General features: G+C 39.5%; 2 protein-coding genes across 2 annotated transcripts in view; one reads left to right on the top strand and one right to left on the bottom strand.

Moving 5' to 3' along the window:
* Nucleotides 1-20196, bottom strand: part of LOC140203287 (structural maintenance of chromosomes protein 1B-like) — a 112793-nt gene that overhangs the window by 59381 nt on the left and 33216 nt on the right. Inside the window, exons 10-16 of the mRNA XM_072269301.1 lie at nt 16203-16388; nt 13976-14155; nt 12653-12799; nt 12413-12550; nt 3308-3424; nt 2346-2452; nt 1731-1872 (exon numbers count right to left, since the gene is read on the bottom strand). Of these exons, the coding sequence (XP_072125402.1) occupies nt 1731-1872; nt 2346-2452; nt 3308-3424; nt 12413-12550; nt 12653-12799; nt 13976-14155; nt 16203-16388 (1017 nt within the window). The remainder of the gene's footprint in view (nt 1-1730; nt 1873-2345; nt 2453-3307; nt 3425-12412; nt 12551-12652; nt 12800-13975; nt 14156-16202; nt 16389-20196) is intronic.
* Nucleotides 5696-20196, top strand: part of LOC140203358 (RIB43A-like with coiled-coils protein 2) — a 77584-nt gene continuing 63083 nt past the window's right edge. Inside the window, exon 1 of the mRNA XM_072269403.1 lies at nt 5696-5757. The gene's annotated coding sequence lies outside the window, so the exon portion shown is untranslated. The remainder of the gene's footprint in view (nt 5758-20196) is intronic.

Here is a 20196-nt window from a genome sequence, read left to right on the forward strand (position 1 = left end):
ATGCCAAATTAAGCTAATCCTGTCACTGACACTTGGTGTGGTTTCCTCTATCCCCTGATTGTTCATGTGCCTATCTAAACGCTTCTTAAATGTTGCTATGTTATCTGTTTCTATCACCTGATAGTGTTTCAGACATCTACCACTCCTCATGTATAATATTTACCTCACACAACCCCTTTAATTCAACAAGTCTTAAAATACTCCCATAAGTTAGATACAGATTTACCCTCAAATAACTGATCCCAATCTTTAGTGGTGTAAAACTGGCTTTACTTACAAGATTCTTAGCACTTGAGGAACTTTTGTTTATAATAGAAACATTGATCAGGTATAAAATTCACCCAAGTCACATCAATGAATATGTACTGTCCAATTTTTAACGTGATGTTCAACTTCAACTCATCTACAAATTACAGTTTTTGTTTATTCATGGATTAGATAGCTCTAGAAGATGTATTCTCCATTCTTCATCTGGTTACTCCACAGCCTCATTCCAAACACTGCTTGTACTCAACACTCTTCTTTCCCCAAACTTCTAACAAACTTTCTTCAATCAAAACTTATTTCCACCTGTCTTGCTAGATGGCATGGAAATAGGCAACAGCATAAGAATTAAAGGCAACCACAGAAACCAAGTGGGCGAAAGGGCTCATTTTCTCTGACTTTGTCCACTCAATTTACAGGAAACTCCTCTTCTCCAAAGAGTAACCCTGCTGCAGATTATGGTTTGACGTAATGCATCTCTGACCTCTTATTACTCTAAATGCAGTTGAAGTGAAGGTCCTAATCATAGTCACTTTTATTCTTGGCTTTTAAGCTTCACGATAATTCCAGGTTCTTATGTCAATCTATGCCTAATCTCACATCTTGTTGTATTAGTGTGGTCACCCAAACTCAATTCTCAATTGTTCTTCATCAACTTCTCCTTCAGTCCACAGGAGCTGACAAAACAGGCATGGGGATTTATTACTTTAGCAGACTTCCCAAAGCGCGTTAAGTTCATCAACTGAACTTGTGCAGAATTACTCCTTCCAGAAGTCTCCCTGCCAAATCTCTAGCTGCAGCCTTGGAGAGCTTTCATGGCTTCTATCACTGAAAATATCATCCTTAACGTATTCTCCAGCAGCTCTCCGGGACCCTGTGAGCATTCGCCCTGCTCTCTCCACCACTGCAGCTGCTACTTTTGAAAAACACTTCTCTTCAAATGAATGCTCTGGGTATCCTTCCTAAAAGCTGGCTGCCGAAATTGTAGCCGCAAGGTTAAGTGCAAGAATCTGCATTATTTTGCAATAAATCAAAAATATAACACAGGCTGAAATTACAATGCATGGTCACACAAAGGAACAAAACAATGCAAGTCTATGATCATAATGGCACTTTTTTCGAATAGTTTAAATACTACATGTTGCTGGTTTGGTGAAAGTAAAAACAGAAAACAAATTTCTAGCCTATAATTGATCACACAGCAAAGTAGAAATCTGTCCTGGTGCTTTGTATAAACAACTGAGGACGAAGTGAAATAGTATGTCACTTAATAAGGAAAGGAAATTAAATTTCAATTGTTCTACATAAAATATTGTGGGATTACAATGAATTTTAATTCTGACAGAAAATGCAATGCTTCTTTAAAACAGTATTTTTAAAACTTGGGAAATTGTTTATCATCAAATAGCCATTGAAACTTCATGCATTATTGTACTAGTTTCCAAATCAATTTAACTGCTCAGTACCTTCTTCAACTTCATAATTTCTTCTTCATCTTTTGCAATAGCTTCTTTCCACTTATTAATTTTTCTGACATCTTCTATAATCCTATCACATAAGTATTCGAGTTGGATTGCCAACCGTATTTTCTGGTTCTCAAACTCTGACCTGCAACATAGGGATATTCTCAATATAGTTTAAAAACTAAAACATTAATCTGCTTTAGGTAATATAATCTTCTAAAAGAGAATACTGTATCAGGAGTATCATAAAATGCAGGGAAATATGGACAACTGTAAGATAAATCAAATAATTGCTCCTGGATGGTAATCTGGTGGAGTAAGTTATTAAACCAGTCCAGAAGATGCCAAATTTTAACTATTAACTTTAGAGGATTGGAATCTTACAGAATTTCTAATCGGCAGACGATTAGTTATACCACATTACCTCTTACAGATTTGCTCAAGCCGTGATAGAAATTATACCTGATTTTGTTTTGGTGCAAATGCTCAGATTGAATATTTAAATTAATTTACAGTTAACGTACAATTGGAATTTTCTCTAAACATTGGAAAGTAGACTTTAGAGATCCAGAGTTCATCTTTATAGATAAAGATTTTATAGCTGCAAATTACTCTGACCTTTTCTTAGCTATTTCTTCTAAATGCTTCACATGTTCATCCTCATATTCACGGATATTTGCTACACCTATCTTGATGCAGAAATCTTCAAACACTCTATCTTCAACCTGTGTAGTATAGAATGCTATTAATCTGTCTGAAAAAGTTTGATATTACTCTAAAGAAATGCAACAAAAAGGTATTTTTACTTCACTTCTGGTGCAAAAGACAACCTAGTTGTTAAAGAATTGTTGCTCATTCTGTACTTTTCCAAAGCCTCAAATAATTATCTTTAATGGAACTGAAAATCTGGTGGGATTTATAATAGAGACTGACTCATGTCCACTGGGTTATCACTCTGTCTCTCTAATGCTTGTGATTCTTGTCAAGTATGTTTCCAATATTACCAGACAGTATTTCTCCCATATGCCAAATTTTTTATATAGGAGTCTACACTGAGAATCGTAGTAGAATATTCAGTTATACAAGATACCACAAATGAGTTTATAATGTTCTTGCAGACATTTGCCCCAGAGAGCCCAGAAGGCATAAATTAGTAATGAGAAACACTGCTTGATCATCCAAAGCAAAAATAAATTAGCTGAATATTTAAAGAAAACAGAAAAAAAAACTTAGTTTGTCAAACAGTATCTATAAAGGTCAAAAGAGATGATATAGCTGGTTTATTGAAAACATCTAATGGAATAAAATATTATTTTGTTTCTGTTATCTTTAAAGTCTGTATGTAGCATATTTCTTTTACAAACACTGACAAATGACACTGAATGACAATTTAACCGTAAACATCTTTACCCTTATTTGTTTCCTTACAGCGCTGCTCAGTCTTCCAACAAACTCTCATATTTAACGTATGTTAATGCTTTGTTTTACATTTTGCTTTCCCCCCCACCTTGTATTCTGTTGGCCCCTAGAATATGAAATGCATTATAAAATAACTAATCTAATTGCACATGTATACTTACATTATTTATTTGAGACTGAATCTCTTGCATTTTCAAATCTCGATCTTCAATACTTGATCTTACCATAGTCAACAGGGACTTCAAATTGGCCAAAGTACTTTCTAGTTTTGACCTTTCCTAAAAGAAATTTAGTGTAATTGAATATTCAGGCATATTGTCATCATGCTACATTAAATAGTTGATACATGATATGAAAATTCAGTAACATGGTGCTTGAAAAATACTTAAATTTAAGTAGCTTAAATAGGATGGCTGAGAATGACTTTAGTCAATCTTCACAAATAAAGGCCTGACAGCATGTTTATCAATGGTTCCCAAACTTAATTGGGTTATCGACTGCTTGACTGTAAATAACCCAAGTTCTTGTTTGCTTTATCACAGTGTATTCTCTTCAAATCTTCAAGGAGCCTGAGCAATTTCATTGCCTCATTTGAAAAAAACATTTCACAGTGCTGGTTCTGGTATAAATCCGTATTTCAAATACTTCACACTAGTGATCGCCAACCTTTTTAAGCCCAAGATCCCCTACCTCGGCCTTAGTGAAAGGCAAGATCAACCTACTAAATCATTTAGAGAAAAAACAGCTCAGACTGTACTTCCAACTTGAGGCCTTTTATTTGAATTACATAAAATGCTTTTGTCAAACTTTCAAATTAATTCAACCAAGAAAACACTGTAACTAGCATATCAAACAGTCCATAGCTGTCTTTCTTTAAGAATATTATAATACTTCATATCTTTAATTCTAAGTTTCATTATTTCATTTTATTTCAACACGAAAAATAAAATGAATAAAAATTGACTGTTGCACTCAGTGTAATGACTGGGGCTGAATACTTTCTGCTAGTTCCCTGAAATTTGGCTCATAACTACAGGCAGTCTGCAAGGTGTCTGTCAGTAAGACAGCTCCTGTACTTAAATTTAATAATTTTCATCTGTGAAAATGCAACTTCACACAGATAAGTTGACCTGAAGTAGGCACTAACTTTCAGTGCACGTGGTGAGATGAGGAAACTCCTCCTTGCTGACAAGCCCCCAAAAGTCACCATTCCTTGATCTTGCTTTAAGCTCGATGTCATTTTGCAAATCAATTATTTCCATTTCAATATCACTTGGCACACCAAATACTTGCTGGAATTTGGCTGCTATCTGTTCTATATCGATCAGCAGAAATGGATTTGAAATAAATGCAGTAGTATCTTTCATGACGTTTAGCTCCCCAAAACGCCGATTGAACTCTATTGCCAGTTTGCCTAGGTAAACACAGTACTGCTCAGGGCAAAAAGCATTTTTTTCCCTTGATGGCTTGTAACATTTTCTCCAAGTTGGGAAAGTGTGTCAGCCTCCCATTCTTTAAATTTAAAATCCAAATACCGAGCTTGGCCTTAAACGCATTTGCTGCACTTATCATGTGGGCCAGGTGTTGGTCTTTTCCCATGAGCTCGTTGTTAAGTGTGTTTAATTTAGCCGTCAGTTCTGACAGAAACCCTAAATCCAGTAGCCACGCATCATCTGACAGCTCCTCGTGTTCCTCGTTTCTTGTCGACAGAAAAGTCTTTATCTCAGGCAGCTAGTCAACAAATCGTTGCAGCATTTTGCCGCGACTCAACCACCGAACAACAGCATGAAGAAGTATGCCTCTGTAAGCGGCATCGAGCTCATCCAATAACGCCTTGAATAAGCGGTGCTGAAGTGCTTTTTGCTCGAATCAAGTTTATCAGTTTGACCACCAGTGTCATTACATGAGAAAAATCCATGACCTTCCCAGCCAAGGCCTGCTGATGAATCACACAGTGATAATTCAGGAAGTCAGGAAAATCAGGGTCATTACGGCACAGTGCTATAAAACCAACGCACACACTGCATATTGCTGGGGTCTCATCAGTAGTAATTGCCACCAGCTTATGAATGGGAATGTCATTTTCACGGACATTTTTTTTAAACTCCTTGTAAATATCCTCACCTCTCATTCTCTCCTTTAAGTGCAAAAGAGTGAGGAAGTCCTCCTTTGTTGTAAAATCCCGGAAAGCCATTCTGACAAATACAACAAGCTGAGCTGTTTGCATTACATCTAGGGATTCATCGAACAGCAGTGAAAAATATTCAGAGTGACAAGTCCTTTAACACTTGTTGATCCACGTCCTCTGATAGTGACTCCACCCTCCTTGTAACTGTTGCAGGGCTAAGCGGTATATTACGTATTGCGATTTTGATGTCCTTTTGTTTTTAAAGTCATTAAAAACAGTCTCTGCTGTAATGGCCATTGCTTCCTTGAATAAATCGCCATCTGTAAAAGGCTTCTTGTGTTTGGCCAAAAGGTGACTTACACGAAATGATGCTTCAAATAGCAGCCTTATTTTGAGCAGCATGTTTTGTGAAAAATGATTGCTGGGCCTTCAACTCCGATTTCAGCTCTTCAACTTTCCTGGCACGGATTGCGCTCTTTGGGGGTAGGTGTCTTTAAATGTCTGGTGGTTGGTATTGTGGTGCTGCTCCAGATTCCCTCTTTTAGTCAGTACTTGTGCTTGGTGGCACAACATATATACACACTTGTCTTTCACCAAAGTAAACAGAAATTCCTCTTCCCATTCTGGATGGAATTTGTACATTTTTGCCTTCTTTCGTGAAGCCTCCGCCACACTAGCTAGCTACCTTGCAGGATATCACCAGCGAGTGCCGTATATTGATGTTTGCAATAGTCTGTACTCCTATCTAATCTAATCGGTCACTTTGATGCAGCACAAGCTACACTGAAAAAAATACAACAGCTAAAAAGAGGGGGAGGGGGAGGGGGAGAGGCATGTGCTAACTCTTCAGTAAAAGCTGAAATTAATGCTAATTACTAGCACACTATCGGAAATGCTAAACATGAATTCACGCTATCAAAGGCAAAAAAATTCAAAAGAAAGAGCAGTACAACTGATCAAACTTTTGCATAACTGACGTAATATAAATAGCAGCATAATAGAGTCAAAACCGATTAAAGTTGATCAAATTTTAGTTAAGTCATGAGCGCATAAGTGATTTTACCCACACGTTGTTTACTTTCACCATTGGACAGCTTGCCTGTTTGTTCGTTTATGTTTAAGATAAATGAGGCTCCCTCATGCTCCATGGAAATTTGAGAAGACAGCGGCAACAGTCACATGATATCAGCACACATGTAACGCATGACGCTGGGCAGTGGAAAAAGAGAAACACAATAACCAAGGAAAGCAACTAAGTGTGGGTTAAAAATGACTCACATATGCGCTCTAGGGGTAAAATTTGCTTTTGCATCGAAATGTTTATCAGGCATAATGTATTTGTGTATTTCTTTTTCTTTTTTTTCTGGGATCTACTGGGAAAGTCTCAAAGATCGACCAGTTGGCGACCACTACTTCACACTATACCTCTTTTTCATTTGGTCTGCTTCTGCTATTCACATTACAAATTAATGACCGTGGTCAATCACCTTAACTGTCCGCGGCCCGGGGGTTGGGGTGGTGGGACACTGGGGTGTCATCTCATCGTTGTCTTATTTCCATCAGGGCAGGCAGGTCATCTTCTTCTATCTCTGCCTGCCTCGATGTCGAAGTTCGTCATCTGCTGTGGCTGATGTGAAAGGCTTGAAAAACGACAGTATGCTTGACTGCTTAGCCTCGCCTCGTGCATTTTTCTATCATACAGTTCTTTGTAAGCACTCAAACCATTCTACAAGTATGCCCTAGACTGACGTACCCTTTCAAAACTAAAGTCGTACTTTTCTGCAATAATTGCAGCGAAAATCTCACGCAGTTGCTTCATGTTCAGTTCCCAGGCAACTTCACTTTTGGTTCGTTCGCTACTGCATTCGGTTTCAATTGTTATCCTTTTCTCTTCCAATTGCATCAACTCTTCAACTATCAGTTCTTGGTCATGGGATGCCAAAACCTCTTCGATATCATCTTGGTCAACTTCCACAAGCCAAACTCACCTTGTCCTTACTTCAAACAACAGGAATTCTGCAGATGCTGGAAATTCAAGCAACATACATCAAAGTTGCTGGTGAACGCAGCAGGCCAGGCAGCATTTGTAGGAAGAGGTGCAGTCGACGTTTCAGGCCGAGACCCTTCGTCAGGACTAACTTACTTGTCCTTACTTCGTTCACCACGATCGAAACACTTAATTATGTCTAGTTTTACGCTAAGAGTAACACCCTTACGAGCTCTTTTAAGTTTTTCCGATACCTTAGAACTCATCTTGCTAACGGCTGCTCACAGGCAGGTGTTTAAGCAATGCCAGCTAGAATGCGGTTCCGAATCCGGGGAGGAGCGGCTGCTCGGGGTGCGCGCTGCCTTACTTTTGCGTGCTGCCTTTTTTCGTAACAGTGAAAGCTCCTTCTGTTAGCGAAAATAGGTAACTAATGTAGATCTTTCGTAACAGTGAGGTTTCGTAAAGCAAACGTTTGAAAAGCAGGGGACATCTGTACGGAGAAGATGGTCATGGATCCTAACAAAGGGACATGTGGGTAACTGTATGGTACATAGTGAAAGACGCACAACTAGCAAAGTTAAAGTGAAAATAACGTGATGATGGCCTTAATTGGGAAAATTGATGAATCTGATAGTGCTAATGAGGACTAGGAATCATATATCAAGAGGGTTGAATTGTACTGCAATATGAATGACGTGGATGGTGAAAAGAAAGTTACCACGCTTCTTCCTTAATGGGTACTAAAATGTACAGGCTTCTACGCAACCTAGTAACTCCTGAAAAGCCAGCAACCAAGAAGTTCGACGAAATTGTTACAATTTTACAAAATCACTTGAGCCCCAAACCACTAGTAATAGCTAAGAGATTTAGATTTAACAAAGGAAACAAAGGATGGAAGTGTTGCTGAATACATTGCAGAACTGCGCAATCTTTCCCAATACTGTGACTTTAGAGATGGACTTCCTGATGCATTAAGGGACAAGCTTGTATGTGAAATGCATAGTCAAAGTACTCAAAAGAGGCTACTGTCAAAAAGTGACCTAATCTTAGAATGGGCCTTGACCACTGCAATATCATTAGAGATTGTAGCAAAGCATGTGGTAGAACTACAGAAAGCGTTCAGAATGTGAAACACACAATATGTCCTTGAATGGTGCGAAATCCAAAAATGTTATCGGTGTGGTAAATTCTTCCATAATGCAAATGACTGTTGGTTCAAAGAAAAAGTTTGCAGAAAGTGTAATAGACAAGGTCATATAGAGAGTATGCAAGTCAGACAAGAAGCACAACCAAAGAGAAAAACCACACAGAATGAAAAGTTTCAAACATAGAACTAAACCAATGCATAAAGTGACTAAATGGGAAACAAAACCAGACAACACAGAGTCTGACAAAGATGAGGTGTCATGCATGGAACTGCATACTATTACTGAAGCAGATCACAGATTTATATGGATCACAATAAATGTGTCTGGTATAAAACTGAAAATGGAGCTGGATGCAGGGTCAGTTTTGTCTATAATTTCAGAGGCTGACTACAACAGGCTGCTATCTAAACTACCATTAGAAAAGACCTCAGTGACGCTAAAAACCTACACCGACGAAGAAGTATCTCCCAAAGACCAACTGAAAGTGAATGTGACGTATGGAGGCCAAACACAGCAGTTAGAGCTTTACGTATTCAAAAGTGGAGAGCCAGCATTTTTCAGAGAAAAAATGGTTGAGAAAAATCTAATTAAAATGGCACACAAAGCTCTCAATGTGTCATCAACAAGCAACTGCAGCCCAAATAGGAGCTCTAACCAGAGGCTTTCACAGCTGCTTAATGCTAATGAGAAATTGTTTGAGAAGGGTGTTGGTAAACTCAAAGGCATGAAGGCCAGAATTGAATGAAGCAGCATCACCAAGATTCTGTAAAGCGTGTCCAGTGCCTTACGCACTACGTTCTAAAGTAGATGCCAAAATGCAGAGCTTGGAGGCATCTGGCATTCTCTTCAAGGTTGAATGGAATGATTGGGCCATGCCCATCGTTCTGGTGATCAGGAAAGGGAAGGCTGGAGCTGTTTGGATATGCAGGGGCTTCAAAGTGAGTATCAACTCCATGCTGTATATTGTGCAGTACCCCCTCCCACAAATAGAAGGCATTTGGCAGACAAGGAGAGATTTTCAAAGATTGACATAAACCTATCTGCAAATGGAGATTAAGGAGTCAAATAGGAAGGTACTCACAAAGGACTATTCCAGTATAATCATTGCATCTTTGGCATCATATCAACTACAGCAATTTGGCAAACAGCAATGGATCAAGTGCTCCATGATATCCCAAGAACCCAATGCTACCTTGGTGACATCACTGTGACTGGCAAGAATGATGAAGAGCACCTCCAGAACCTTGGTAAAGTGCTTACTAGGCTGAGTGAATCTGGTCTGCATGCAATGAGAGAAAGAAGTAAGAGCTTTTCAGGAATGAATTCTCATATTGTGAACATGCCACTGACAAGCAGGGCTTACATAAGTAACAAGATTGAAGCAGTGCTGTAGGTACCCAAAATGTGTCACAACTCACGTCATTTTTGGGCCTGGTAAACTACCACCACAGGTTTCGCCCAAACATTGCTGCAGTGCTGCACCAATTTATTTATTTATCTATGCATTAGCCAGCATTTATTGTCCGTCCTTATTTGCTCTTGAGAAGGTGGTGATGAGCTGCCTTCTTGAACCACTGCAGTCCCTGAGGTGTAGGTACACCCACAGTGCTGTTTGGAAGGGAATTCCAAGATTTTGACCCAGCGACAATGAAGGAATGGCGATATGTTTCAAAGTCAGGATGGCGAGTGACTTGGAAGGGGATTTCCAAGTGGTGATGTTCCCAGGTATCTGCTCTTCTCGTCCTTCTAAATGGTAGTGGTTGTGGGTCTGGGAAGTGCTGCCTTAGAAACTTTGGTGTGTTGTTGCAGTGCGTCTTGTAGATAGTATTTACTGTTCGTCGATGGTGGAGGGAATGGATGCTTGTGGAGGGGGGTACCAATTAACTGGGCTGCTTTGTACTGGATGATGTCAAGCTTGAATGTTGATAGAGCTGCATTCATCTAGGCGAGTGGCTAATATTGCATTACACTCCTGACCTGCGCCTTGTAGATGGTGGAGAGGCTTTGGGGAGTCAGGAGGTGAGTTACACACTGCAGGATTCCTAGCCTTTGACCTGCTCTGGTAGCCACTGTGTTTATATGGTCAGACCAGTTCAGTTTCCTGTCAATGGTAACCCCCAGGATGTTGATAATAGGGGATTCAGTGATGGTGATGCTACTGAATGTCAAGGGATGATGGTTAGAGCCTCTCTTGTTGGAAATGGTCACTGCCTAGCACTTGCGTGGCTCCAATGTCACTTGCCACCTCAAGCCTGGATATTGTCCAGGTCCTGCTGCATTTGGGTATGAACTGCTTCACTATCTGAGGAGTCATGAACGGTGCAAAACATTGTGCAGTCATCTGCAAACATACACACTTCTGACCTTATGATGGAAGGAAGGTCATTGATGAAGCAGCTGAAGATGGTTGGTCCTAGGACACTTCCCTGAGGAACTCCTGCAATGATGTCCTGAGGATGAGATGATTGACCTCCAACCACAACCATCTTTGTGTCAGGTATGGTTCAAACCAGTGGAGGGTTTCCCCCCAATTCCTCATTGACTCCATTTTCTGATTGCTGGTGGATGCTCATTCGAAATGGCTGGAGATCATACCAATGAAGTTGACCACATCAGAAAAGACTGTTTCCACTCTGGGGACTATCTTCACCAGAAGTGTCTTATCTGAACAAACTGTGATTGACAATGGACCACGATACACGTGAGAAGAGCTCAGACTATTCATGAAGAAAAATGGCATCAAACATTTCAAGTCAGCTCCTCACCACCCAGCAACGAATAGGTTAGCTGAAAGATTTATCTAGACCTTCAGGAAGTCCATTAAAGCTATAAACAAGGAGGACATTTCACTTCAGCACAAGGTGGACAACTTTCTTTTTGTGTATCTGAACTCTGTTCATGCGATGAAAACTCCAACACCTGCAATGCTGTTCACGAGCAGGAAACTGCTATCTTGCATAGACCTCCTGAAACCAGATCTACAGAGGGAAGTGCAGAATAAACAGTTCAGCTAGTTGCCAAGTGAATCAGCAAGGAGCTTTGAGGTTGGACAGGAAGTCCTAGCATGTGATTACCGAAAAGACAAGTAGGGTTGGATAGCTACAACAACCAGACCATATATGTACACAGAGGGTGTTGGAGCTCATACATGGAGACATCATGTAGACCAGATACTGTACACTCAGCTGAAGGATACACCCAAATCGACTGCATTCAACAAGATGAACACATTACAGCCTCTTCAATGATGATCATGTCACTAACAGCAATGTGACACCTGTAAAAGAAAAAGTTATCTTTGACAAGACCTGATGCCAAAGATCCTATCCTGAAAGAAACAGAGTGTCACCCAAACGACCGGATCTTTAGTATACTGAAGTTAGTTATGGACTGTTATTGTGAAGGCATGTTTATTTGAATATGATTTGTTAGAGGGAAATTGAATGTTTTGTTATATGTACAGTTTTATGTTACATCAACCTAAAGGGAGGGCAAGTGTAATGTATGGATCTATTCTTTTAGCGCAATAGCTCCCTTCAGCACAGTGTATGGACTGAAAACTTATCTACGCACACTGATCTGTTGTCTACCCATGTGCATTGCTCTCTCTCTGTAAAGTGAATACACCAGTCAAAGCCATCTGCGGCGTGTGTGCTTTTACTTGTTTGATATGTAGTTATACAGACACAATAGCTCCACTTCTGACTATAGTCACTGAAAAGAAACCTCGAGAATGCTTGACAATTTCAAACAAGTCAGAAAGACAGTTTATTAATTAAATTGCAGGAGTACTAGAATACCCATGTTCCAATCAGTAAAAGGTAATTTGAGTCCATGAAGAAATTTTAGATGTGGTCTTTATCCAGATGTCACAGAGAGAAAAACTTCAGATTCATTTCAGAAATAATTGAAAGGCATGAAAGGACGAGATGAGAACTTTAGGATCTTCCCACTTAAGAAAGCTTTTCCCAAATATAATTCTGTAATTTTAACCTATTCTTACCATTTGACGATTAGCCAATTGCTTTTTCTTAGTTTGCTCCAGATCACTCAAGGAATATCTCATCCTGGTCTCTACACCCTTGATTTGAGCCTGCAACTGCCTTAATTCAGCTTCTTTCCTGTTTACTTTTATTAGGTCCTGCAAATTAAGAGATATAACCACCAATTTTGTCATTAACCTCTTATTCTATGAAAATAAAAATGGATCTCGTGCAAAAATTTAAAAACAGACTTAACTCACCCGGAGCTCACTTTTCAGCTTATCCTTGGTTTCTTTCAGCTGACTGATCCCCTTCTCATCCCAGCACCTAGCTTTAAACTTTAGATCACAGGATCCCCCAGAGATAACACCAGACTTTAAGAAGAGTGTTCCATCCAATGCCACTGTCTATGTTATAGAAGAGTGAAAGTACACTTATTTTGAAAAAAAAGTCAGACTAATTAATATACTGTGTTGATGTTGCGGTTCTACTTTGTATCTGGGTAGAATTTCCTCACAGTTAATAACTACATCACTTTACAACACAAATCTAAACAACGTGTTTTTAAGATGATCTTTAAACATAAGCATGTAAATATCAAACACATTTTAAAGGTCAATCCATCATCAAGTATATAAACTACCGATATTTACAATGGGGAAAAAAAGAGAACGATATACTTTACAATGTAAAGATATGATCCTTAAGGTTGTTATAGCTGGGAGTGGTAGTGAGGAACAACCTCCCACTACCTATTAAATGCTCCCAATGGCATATGACTCAAATAGCTTCTCACTACCAAGTCCAACTCCTGGCCTCAACATGTGGCTTAGCTACCAAGCCTAGCAGAACCATTTCTATTGACACGAGAAGATGCAAAGGCAGGCTACTGGCACCTTAAAATCAGTTGCTTTAGGCAGATGGGGCTTGTCTGCATGGTTAACAGCTCATCTAGGAGAAGGAAAACTCTGACCTCAAACCTCTGCTGCTTTGTGGCTATACCTACTCATGGGGAAGGCTCTGGGAGTAAATCCCAAGGAGAAAAATCCGGAGCTGGAGTCCCTACAGCAGTCCTACATTGAGTTCAACGACGACTGGCAACTCCTGTGGCGCTGCTCGTGCCAAACTGTATCAGTCCCTTTTGCCAATCAACTGTCCAGCTCTTGGCTCTATCCCGCCCCCTCCTGTCTTCTCCTATCATTTCGGATCTCCCCCTCCCCCTTTCAAATCTCCTACTAGCTCTTCTTTCAGTTAGTCCCGACGAAGGGTCTCGGCCCGAAACATCGACTATACCTCTTCCTAGAGATGCTGCCTGGCCTGCTGTGTTCACCAACAACCTTTATGTGTATCGGTCTTTGCTGTTCCTTTGGGTACATCAGATGCATGGAAAGAAGGAGCTTGCTACATGGGCAACAGCTTGCTCTCCATATTGTACTACCCTGGCTTGCCTATCTAGACAGCTAGGTTGTAACATCCATGGTCAACCCTGACCAACAGAGGCCTCACCATCAAAGATGTGATACTCATGATTTGAGTATAACTAATCCACAACATATATAATTTGATAAACATCATTTTCCTACCTTAAGTCTTTCTGGTCCTTCAAATGCAATCTGTCTGGCTTCTTTCAGATTTTCACATACTAGTCCATTGCCACAAACAAACTGTACCACTTTCTTCAGCTGTGGTGATACACACTGAACTACATCAATCATCATTTTAGCTCCTTTAATTTCACGCAACTGTTCATTGATTGGTTTTACCTGCAATAAGATTGTTTTAAGAACTTAAATTGACTACTTCCATCAATCTACTTTTCCTCTACAAGGAAATTTATTCCAACACAACAACCAACATCAACGTTGTAACAATCTAGTATGAGGTGTAATACACTGGGGATGATGTCCATCTTTAACGTCTGTTGGAAAACCACTGGGCAAAGTGAATGCAAGGCCTGCCTGACATCACCTGTGAGAGAGCAGATTTATTTTAAGTCAAGTCTTAGCACCTAGGAAGCAACAGGCAGTCTGTTGTTTGAAAACGAAGGCAAATCATCTAATTGTCTGTCCATCAACTATACACTGCAGGAAGAGCTGATGAGGTGGGAATATGGAAGGAAAGTGGCAGCAAAGCACAGGAAGATCACTTTATGCTTATTGTGTTGTCCAAAAGATCATAAATTGTTAGCTCCAGAGCTGTATCTGGAGATTCTCATAAAGAACACTGGTTGTTTATTATTATGTAATGAGTGTAAAATAGTAATTAGGGCCATAATGATATTATGTTATTTTAATCTGCACTGAATAATCATTTTCTCACTTATTTAGAGCTAATGTGATGGCTTTCTTGAATCAAAGAAGCTAACAATGAAAATCCAAAAGGAGATAGATTCTGTAAATCAGTAAAAACAGATAATCCTGTAAATACAAGCAGGTCAAGTGACATCTGGTGAGAATAGGAATAAAAGTTAAGTGTTTCAGGCAGAAGGAGCTTCATCAGAACTGGGATGGAGAGTGTGAGGGGATCCTGAAGTATCCCTATTAACTGTGCTTTTGAAAAGAATGAAAAAGAGAGAGAGAGAGAGAGATATGGATTTAACAGCTTGTTTGTAAAAGAGAGAGAGAGACGAAGATGAATGGTTGGACTGTCACTCTAAGGCACTGGAAGTAACGTTGGATTTCTACGGAGTTTGGAGTTGGAGACAGCACCGAGCAGCTCGGAAGTTGCTATGGTGACCGAAGGCAGGCTGCTGATATTTGTTCAAGGACAGTTTGCCTGCTTGCATTTCTTCACAGACAAAGGAAGGAGGGATTATTTGAATGACAGTTGATGCTCAGTACGGGAAGATAAAATAGGAGGTCAGATGATACAGACCTTAGACACATGATCTGGACACTGAATGAACATTGTTGTGCCCGCAGAAAAAGTGGGTTTTGGAGGATCGATCAGGTGGATTGATCCAATCACTCTTGCAGTGGAACGAGGAAAAAGGGTTGACTGGTGGGGAGTTGTCCATGTGTCCACCCTCGCCTGGGGGATAGCTCCACCACAGAAAACCGGTCCCCCTTGTTAAAGTCACAGTCGGTGACTTTTAAAGGATTTCGGAGGACAACGAGAAGATTGACGGTGTCAGCTCAGCTGAAGACTCAAATCTCTCCCTCTCTCTCTCTCCATCACTACTCAACTAAATACCATGAACTGAACTAAACTTTACTTATCATCGTAAGACTGTATCTTTTTACCCCTAGACTTAAAGAAGCTTGGTTTTTCATACATATATTTTCACACTTACTGATATATATATAAAATCATTGCTAACCTGTTTGATTTATCTACATTTATATTACTGTATTGTGTAGTTACTAATAAATATTATTAGTTAATAGCAATACTGGACTCCAAGGTGTTTTGCATCTCTGCTGGTTCTTTATTCCCGTCACGGGGTACGTGACAAGAGAATGGAAGCTCAATAGCTGCAGGAAAGAGGAAGGCGAATGATGTCTCTGACAGGGTAAAACCAGGGTGACTACGGGGAAAAACTATAAAGAAGTTTTAGTTTAATATGTGAACAGGAGATTTAGATAACAACAAATATGCAAGCTGCAAAATGTTAGGCATATGTTCCTGCTCTACATTTCACTTCTCCTCCTTTTATTAAAGTAGCTACAAAGACTTGAACAAGAAAATGGCAACAAGCTTGTTTTTATTTTAATCTCAATACCGCTCTAGCACTTACTGGAAAAATAAAAAGTGCAATAGCAACATCAGAAATCATTCTATTATTCCAAAATGTGATATTTTTAAACTTACTTCAAGGTAATCTAATGCCAAGAAAGTCTCTGGCTCAGCTCGTTCCTCTTTCAAATACTTAATACAATCTCTGGCTGTTTTCTCAGTAGCAACCACAATAGCATTAATGTATCTTCCAAAAACTTTGGTGACAGCTATCTGGTACTTCTTGTGGATAGGATGACAGAGATCCACAAGTTTTCCATACTATGGAACAAAGAATCAAAAGAAATTCTTACATGAAAGAGCAAGCACAATCTTATTTATTTGGAGGCTCCGAAGGACTGGTATTAACATAGTTAAACAACTTAGTCAGAGAGGCTTTGCTTGGTTTAATGGCTAAGGTGTATTGGTTTGTTAACATCTTTCTCAAGAATTTTGGAAGACACCCAAATTGGTATAGATTTTGCCATCTACCTATATCTCGAAATCTTTGATCTGGCCCACAGAAATTAAGATTCCATTTATCATGCTTAATTAATTAGACTGCTTCAAATTTTCTTTCAAATGAGAAAAGCAACTATCTGGTCATTATGTAATTCAATTTCAATAAAAAGTAAACAACAGGAATTCTGCCGATGCTGGAAATTCAAGCAACACATAAAAATTGCTGGTGAACGCAGCAGGCCAGGCAGCATCTCTAGGAAGAGGTGCAGTCGACGTTTCAGGCTGAGATCCTTCGTCAGGACTAACTGAAGGAAGAATGAGTAAGGGATTTGAAAGTTGGAGGGGGAGGGGGAGATCCAAAATGATCCCCTCCCCCTCCAACTTTCAAATCCCTTACTCACTCTTCCTTCAGTTAGTCCTGACGAAGGGTCTTGGCCTGAAACGTCGACTGCATCTCTTCCTACAGATGCTGCCTGGCCTGCTGCGTTCACCAGCAACTTTGATGTGTGTTTCAATAAAAAGTAATTCAGAATGATAATCACTGATTTTTTTCTTCTTAGTTCTTTATAAGTTAGTTACCAATGATACTGAATACATACTTAAAGAGTTAGTTATGCAATTTTCAACGATGTATGCATGGAGCACAGATGGCTCATGTGAATTAGGACATCACAATACCAGTGAGGTTAACTTTAGTATTATTTAAAAAACATCTACTCAAAAATATCTTAACCTGAGGACACTAGAACTTTTGCACACTTAGTTCTGTTTTGTACTCATCACCACTACAACCCACAGTCAAACTCTTCTTCCAGATGTTGCTGGATTGGAGAGCATACTATATGAGAATAGGTTGAGTGAGCTTGGCCTTTTCTCCTTGGAGCAATGGAGGATGACAGGTGACCTGATAAAGGTGTATAAGATGATAAGAGGCAATGATCATGTGGATAGCCAGAGGCTTCTTCCCAGGGCTGAAAAGGCTAACATGAGGGGGCATAGTTTTAAAGTGCTTGGAAGTAGGTATAAGGGGGATATCAGAGGTAATTTTTTCACAGAGTGGTGCGTGTGTGGAATGCACTGCCAGTGATAGTGGTAGAGGTAGCTACAATAGGGTCTTTTAAGAAATTCTTAGATAGGTACATTGTGCTTAGAAAAAATAAAGGGCTATGTGGTAGGGAAATTCTAGGCAGTTTCTAGAGTAGGTTACATGGTCCGCACAACATTATGGGCCGAAGGGCCTGTATTGTGCTGTAGATTTCTATGTTCCATATTCTCTCCCCTCCCGAACACCAAATCATCACTTGCACATCAAGTATCGTATCCAGCTCAAAACTGCCAAGCAACCTCCCATTTCAGGTACTCCTCTGCCACCCATTCACCATACAGGATATTAGAATCACACTTCAGGTGATCTATCTTGTTAGTTAGAATAATCAAAATCACCAGGTCTCTGCATTTTTAAAATCAAGATTTTAGCATTTGTTAGAAAATATTTAATTCGTCCTACATTTTAGTCTTTTCAGATCTATTAAAATCCATTAGAATACATGTCAGGATTGAGGTTACAAACCTGTGTGCCCAATGAAGATATTCTATACCTTAGGCGGTAAATCGGAACCTCAGTTATAGACATCAAGTTAGATCTGTTGGGGTTTTCACAGACTAAGTTACTGGCATTAATTGTTGTCACACAAAAACCAGTGCCATCTTACAGTTTTGTAAAATTTACTCAGACTGGTTATTTGCAGAAAGCTTTCCAGATCTGTTGAAAATACTGGACTGAAACAAAAATCCCTTTTCCCAAAAGCAAATATAGTGAATATGGCATAAAACTTCCATTTTCTTTACATTTCAGTAAGACACGTGATAAAATCTATTCCAAAATGTACTTTACTCACTAAGTCTGAAATACCAAGACCTAACTGATCACAGCACAGCACAAGTATTTCGACCCATGATGTCGTGTCAATCTTTTAACCTCCTCCAAGATTATTCTAATCCTCTTCCACACTGCCCTCCATTTTTCTTTCACCCATGTACTTATCCAAAAATCCCTTAAATCTTCCTAATGTATCTAACTCTATAACCACCTCCTCCCACCACACAGCATTCTATGCACTTACCATTCTCTGTGTAAAAGATCTACCCAACATACTCCCATACTTTCCTCCAGTTACCTTAAACATATGCTTTCGTACTAGCCACTGCTGCCTTAGAAAAGATGCACTGGTTGTTCACCCTATTTATTTTATGTCTCTTTATCATCTTATGCATCTCTATCAAGTCACCTCTCATTCTCCTTCACTCCAAGGAGAAAAGCATCAGCTTACTCAACCTTTCCTTATAAGACATGCTCTCTAATCCAGGTAGCATTCGAGTAAATTTCCTCTACACCTTCTCTAAAGCTTCTATGATTCTATAATGAAGCGATCAGAACTGAACATAATATTCCAAGGGTGGTCCAACCAGAGTTTTATAGAGCTACAACTTTACTTGTGGCTCTTGAACTAACACTGTCTCTACTGTAAGGTATGGTGGATGTTATGGGGATGCTTTTCAACATCAGGGGCTGGAAAACTGATCAGAATTGATGGCAAGATGAATGCTGCTAAATTCAGAGAGATCTTGGATAAAAACTTGATATCCTCTTCCAGAAATTTGACTTTCAGGACAATGACCCAAAGTTAACTTACAGAGTAATCATGGAGTGGCTTCAAATGAAGAAAACTGATGTCCTTGAGTGGCCCAGTCAGAGTCCTGACCTTAACCTGATCAAATATCACTGGCAAGACCTCAAGAATGCTGTCCACCACCACTCCACAACTAACCTGGCACAGCTTGAGCAATTTTGTCTCAAGAGCCCAGTCTGCTCTTTGCTTCCTAAACCTTCCTTCTTCCTCATGACTAAATTATCCCACATCAGCTTACCATTCTTCCCTTATCTCAATTGGACAAATCTATCCAAAATCAATGCAGGTGCTCCCTAACTGAACTCCATATTTCCGATGTGCATCTCTCTGTGAACCTCTATTCCCAAGTTATGCTCCCAGGTTCTTGCCTAATAGCATCATAATTCCCCCTCCCCCAATTAAAAACTCTTTCATACTATTAGCTCCCCTCCTTGTGCAAAGCAAGGTTGTATTCAGTCTCCAAAAGTACACCCACCGAGAAATGTCACCTGACCAGATTCAATGCCTATCTAGTACTAGATCCAGAATGTCTGTCTTCTGGTTGGCTTGTCCACATATTGTGTCAGGAATCCTTCTGAGAGCCCTGCTGGTAGCCAATGGGGTAACATCTTTTTGAAATTACTCCTACCTTATCTATCTTTTTGTTTCCTACCAATTTTTTGAAACCTTATTATAAATCTCAATATTGCTCTATTATGTCTTTGAGAAAGACTAAAGCCTCTGCAAAAGAAAAAGATGATTCTCCAACCACTTTGGAATCAATTGGAGATTTCCTTAAAAAGCAAAGAACAGAACTTTCTGAAGAATTTCAACATCTTAACGCCAAGTTGGACATTATTCAACAAACTCTAATTGAACATGATAAGTGAATTAAAGAGAATAAAGAAACTTTGTCGATACTGGAAGTGGACTTAGAAGACATGAGTAAGCTCTGCAAA

Source organism: Mobula birostris, chromosome 9, assembly GCF_030028105.1.
Source record: "Mobula birostris isolate sMobBir1 chromosome 9, sMobBir1.hap1, whole genome shotgun sequence".
Taxonomy (NCBI): Eukaryota; Metazoa; Chordata; class Chondrichthyes; order Myliobatiformes; family Myliobatidae; genus Mobula; species Mobula birostris.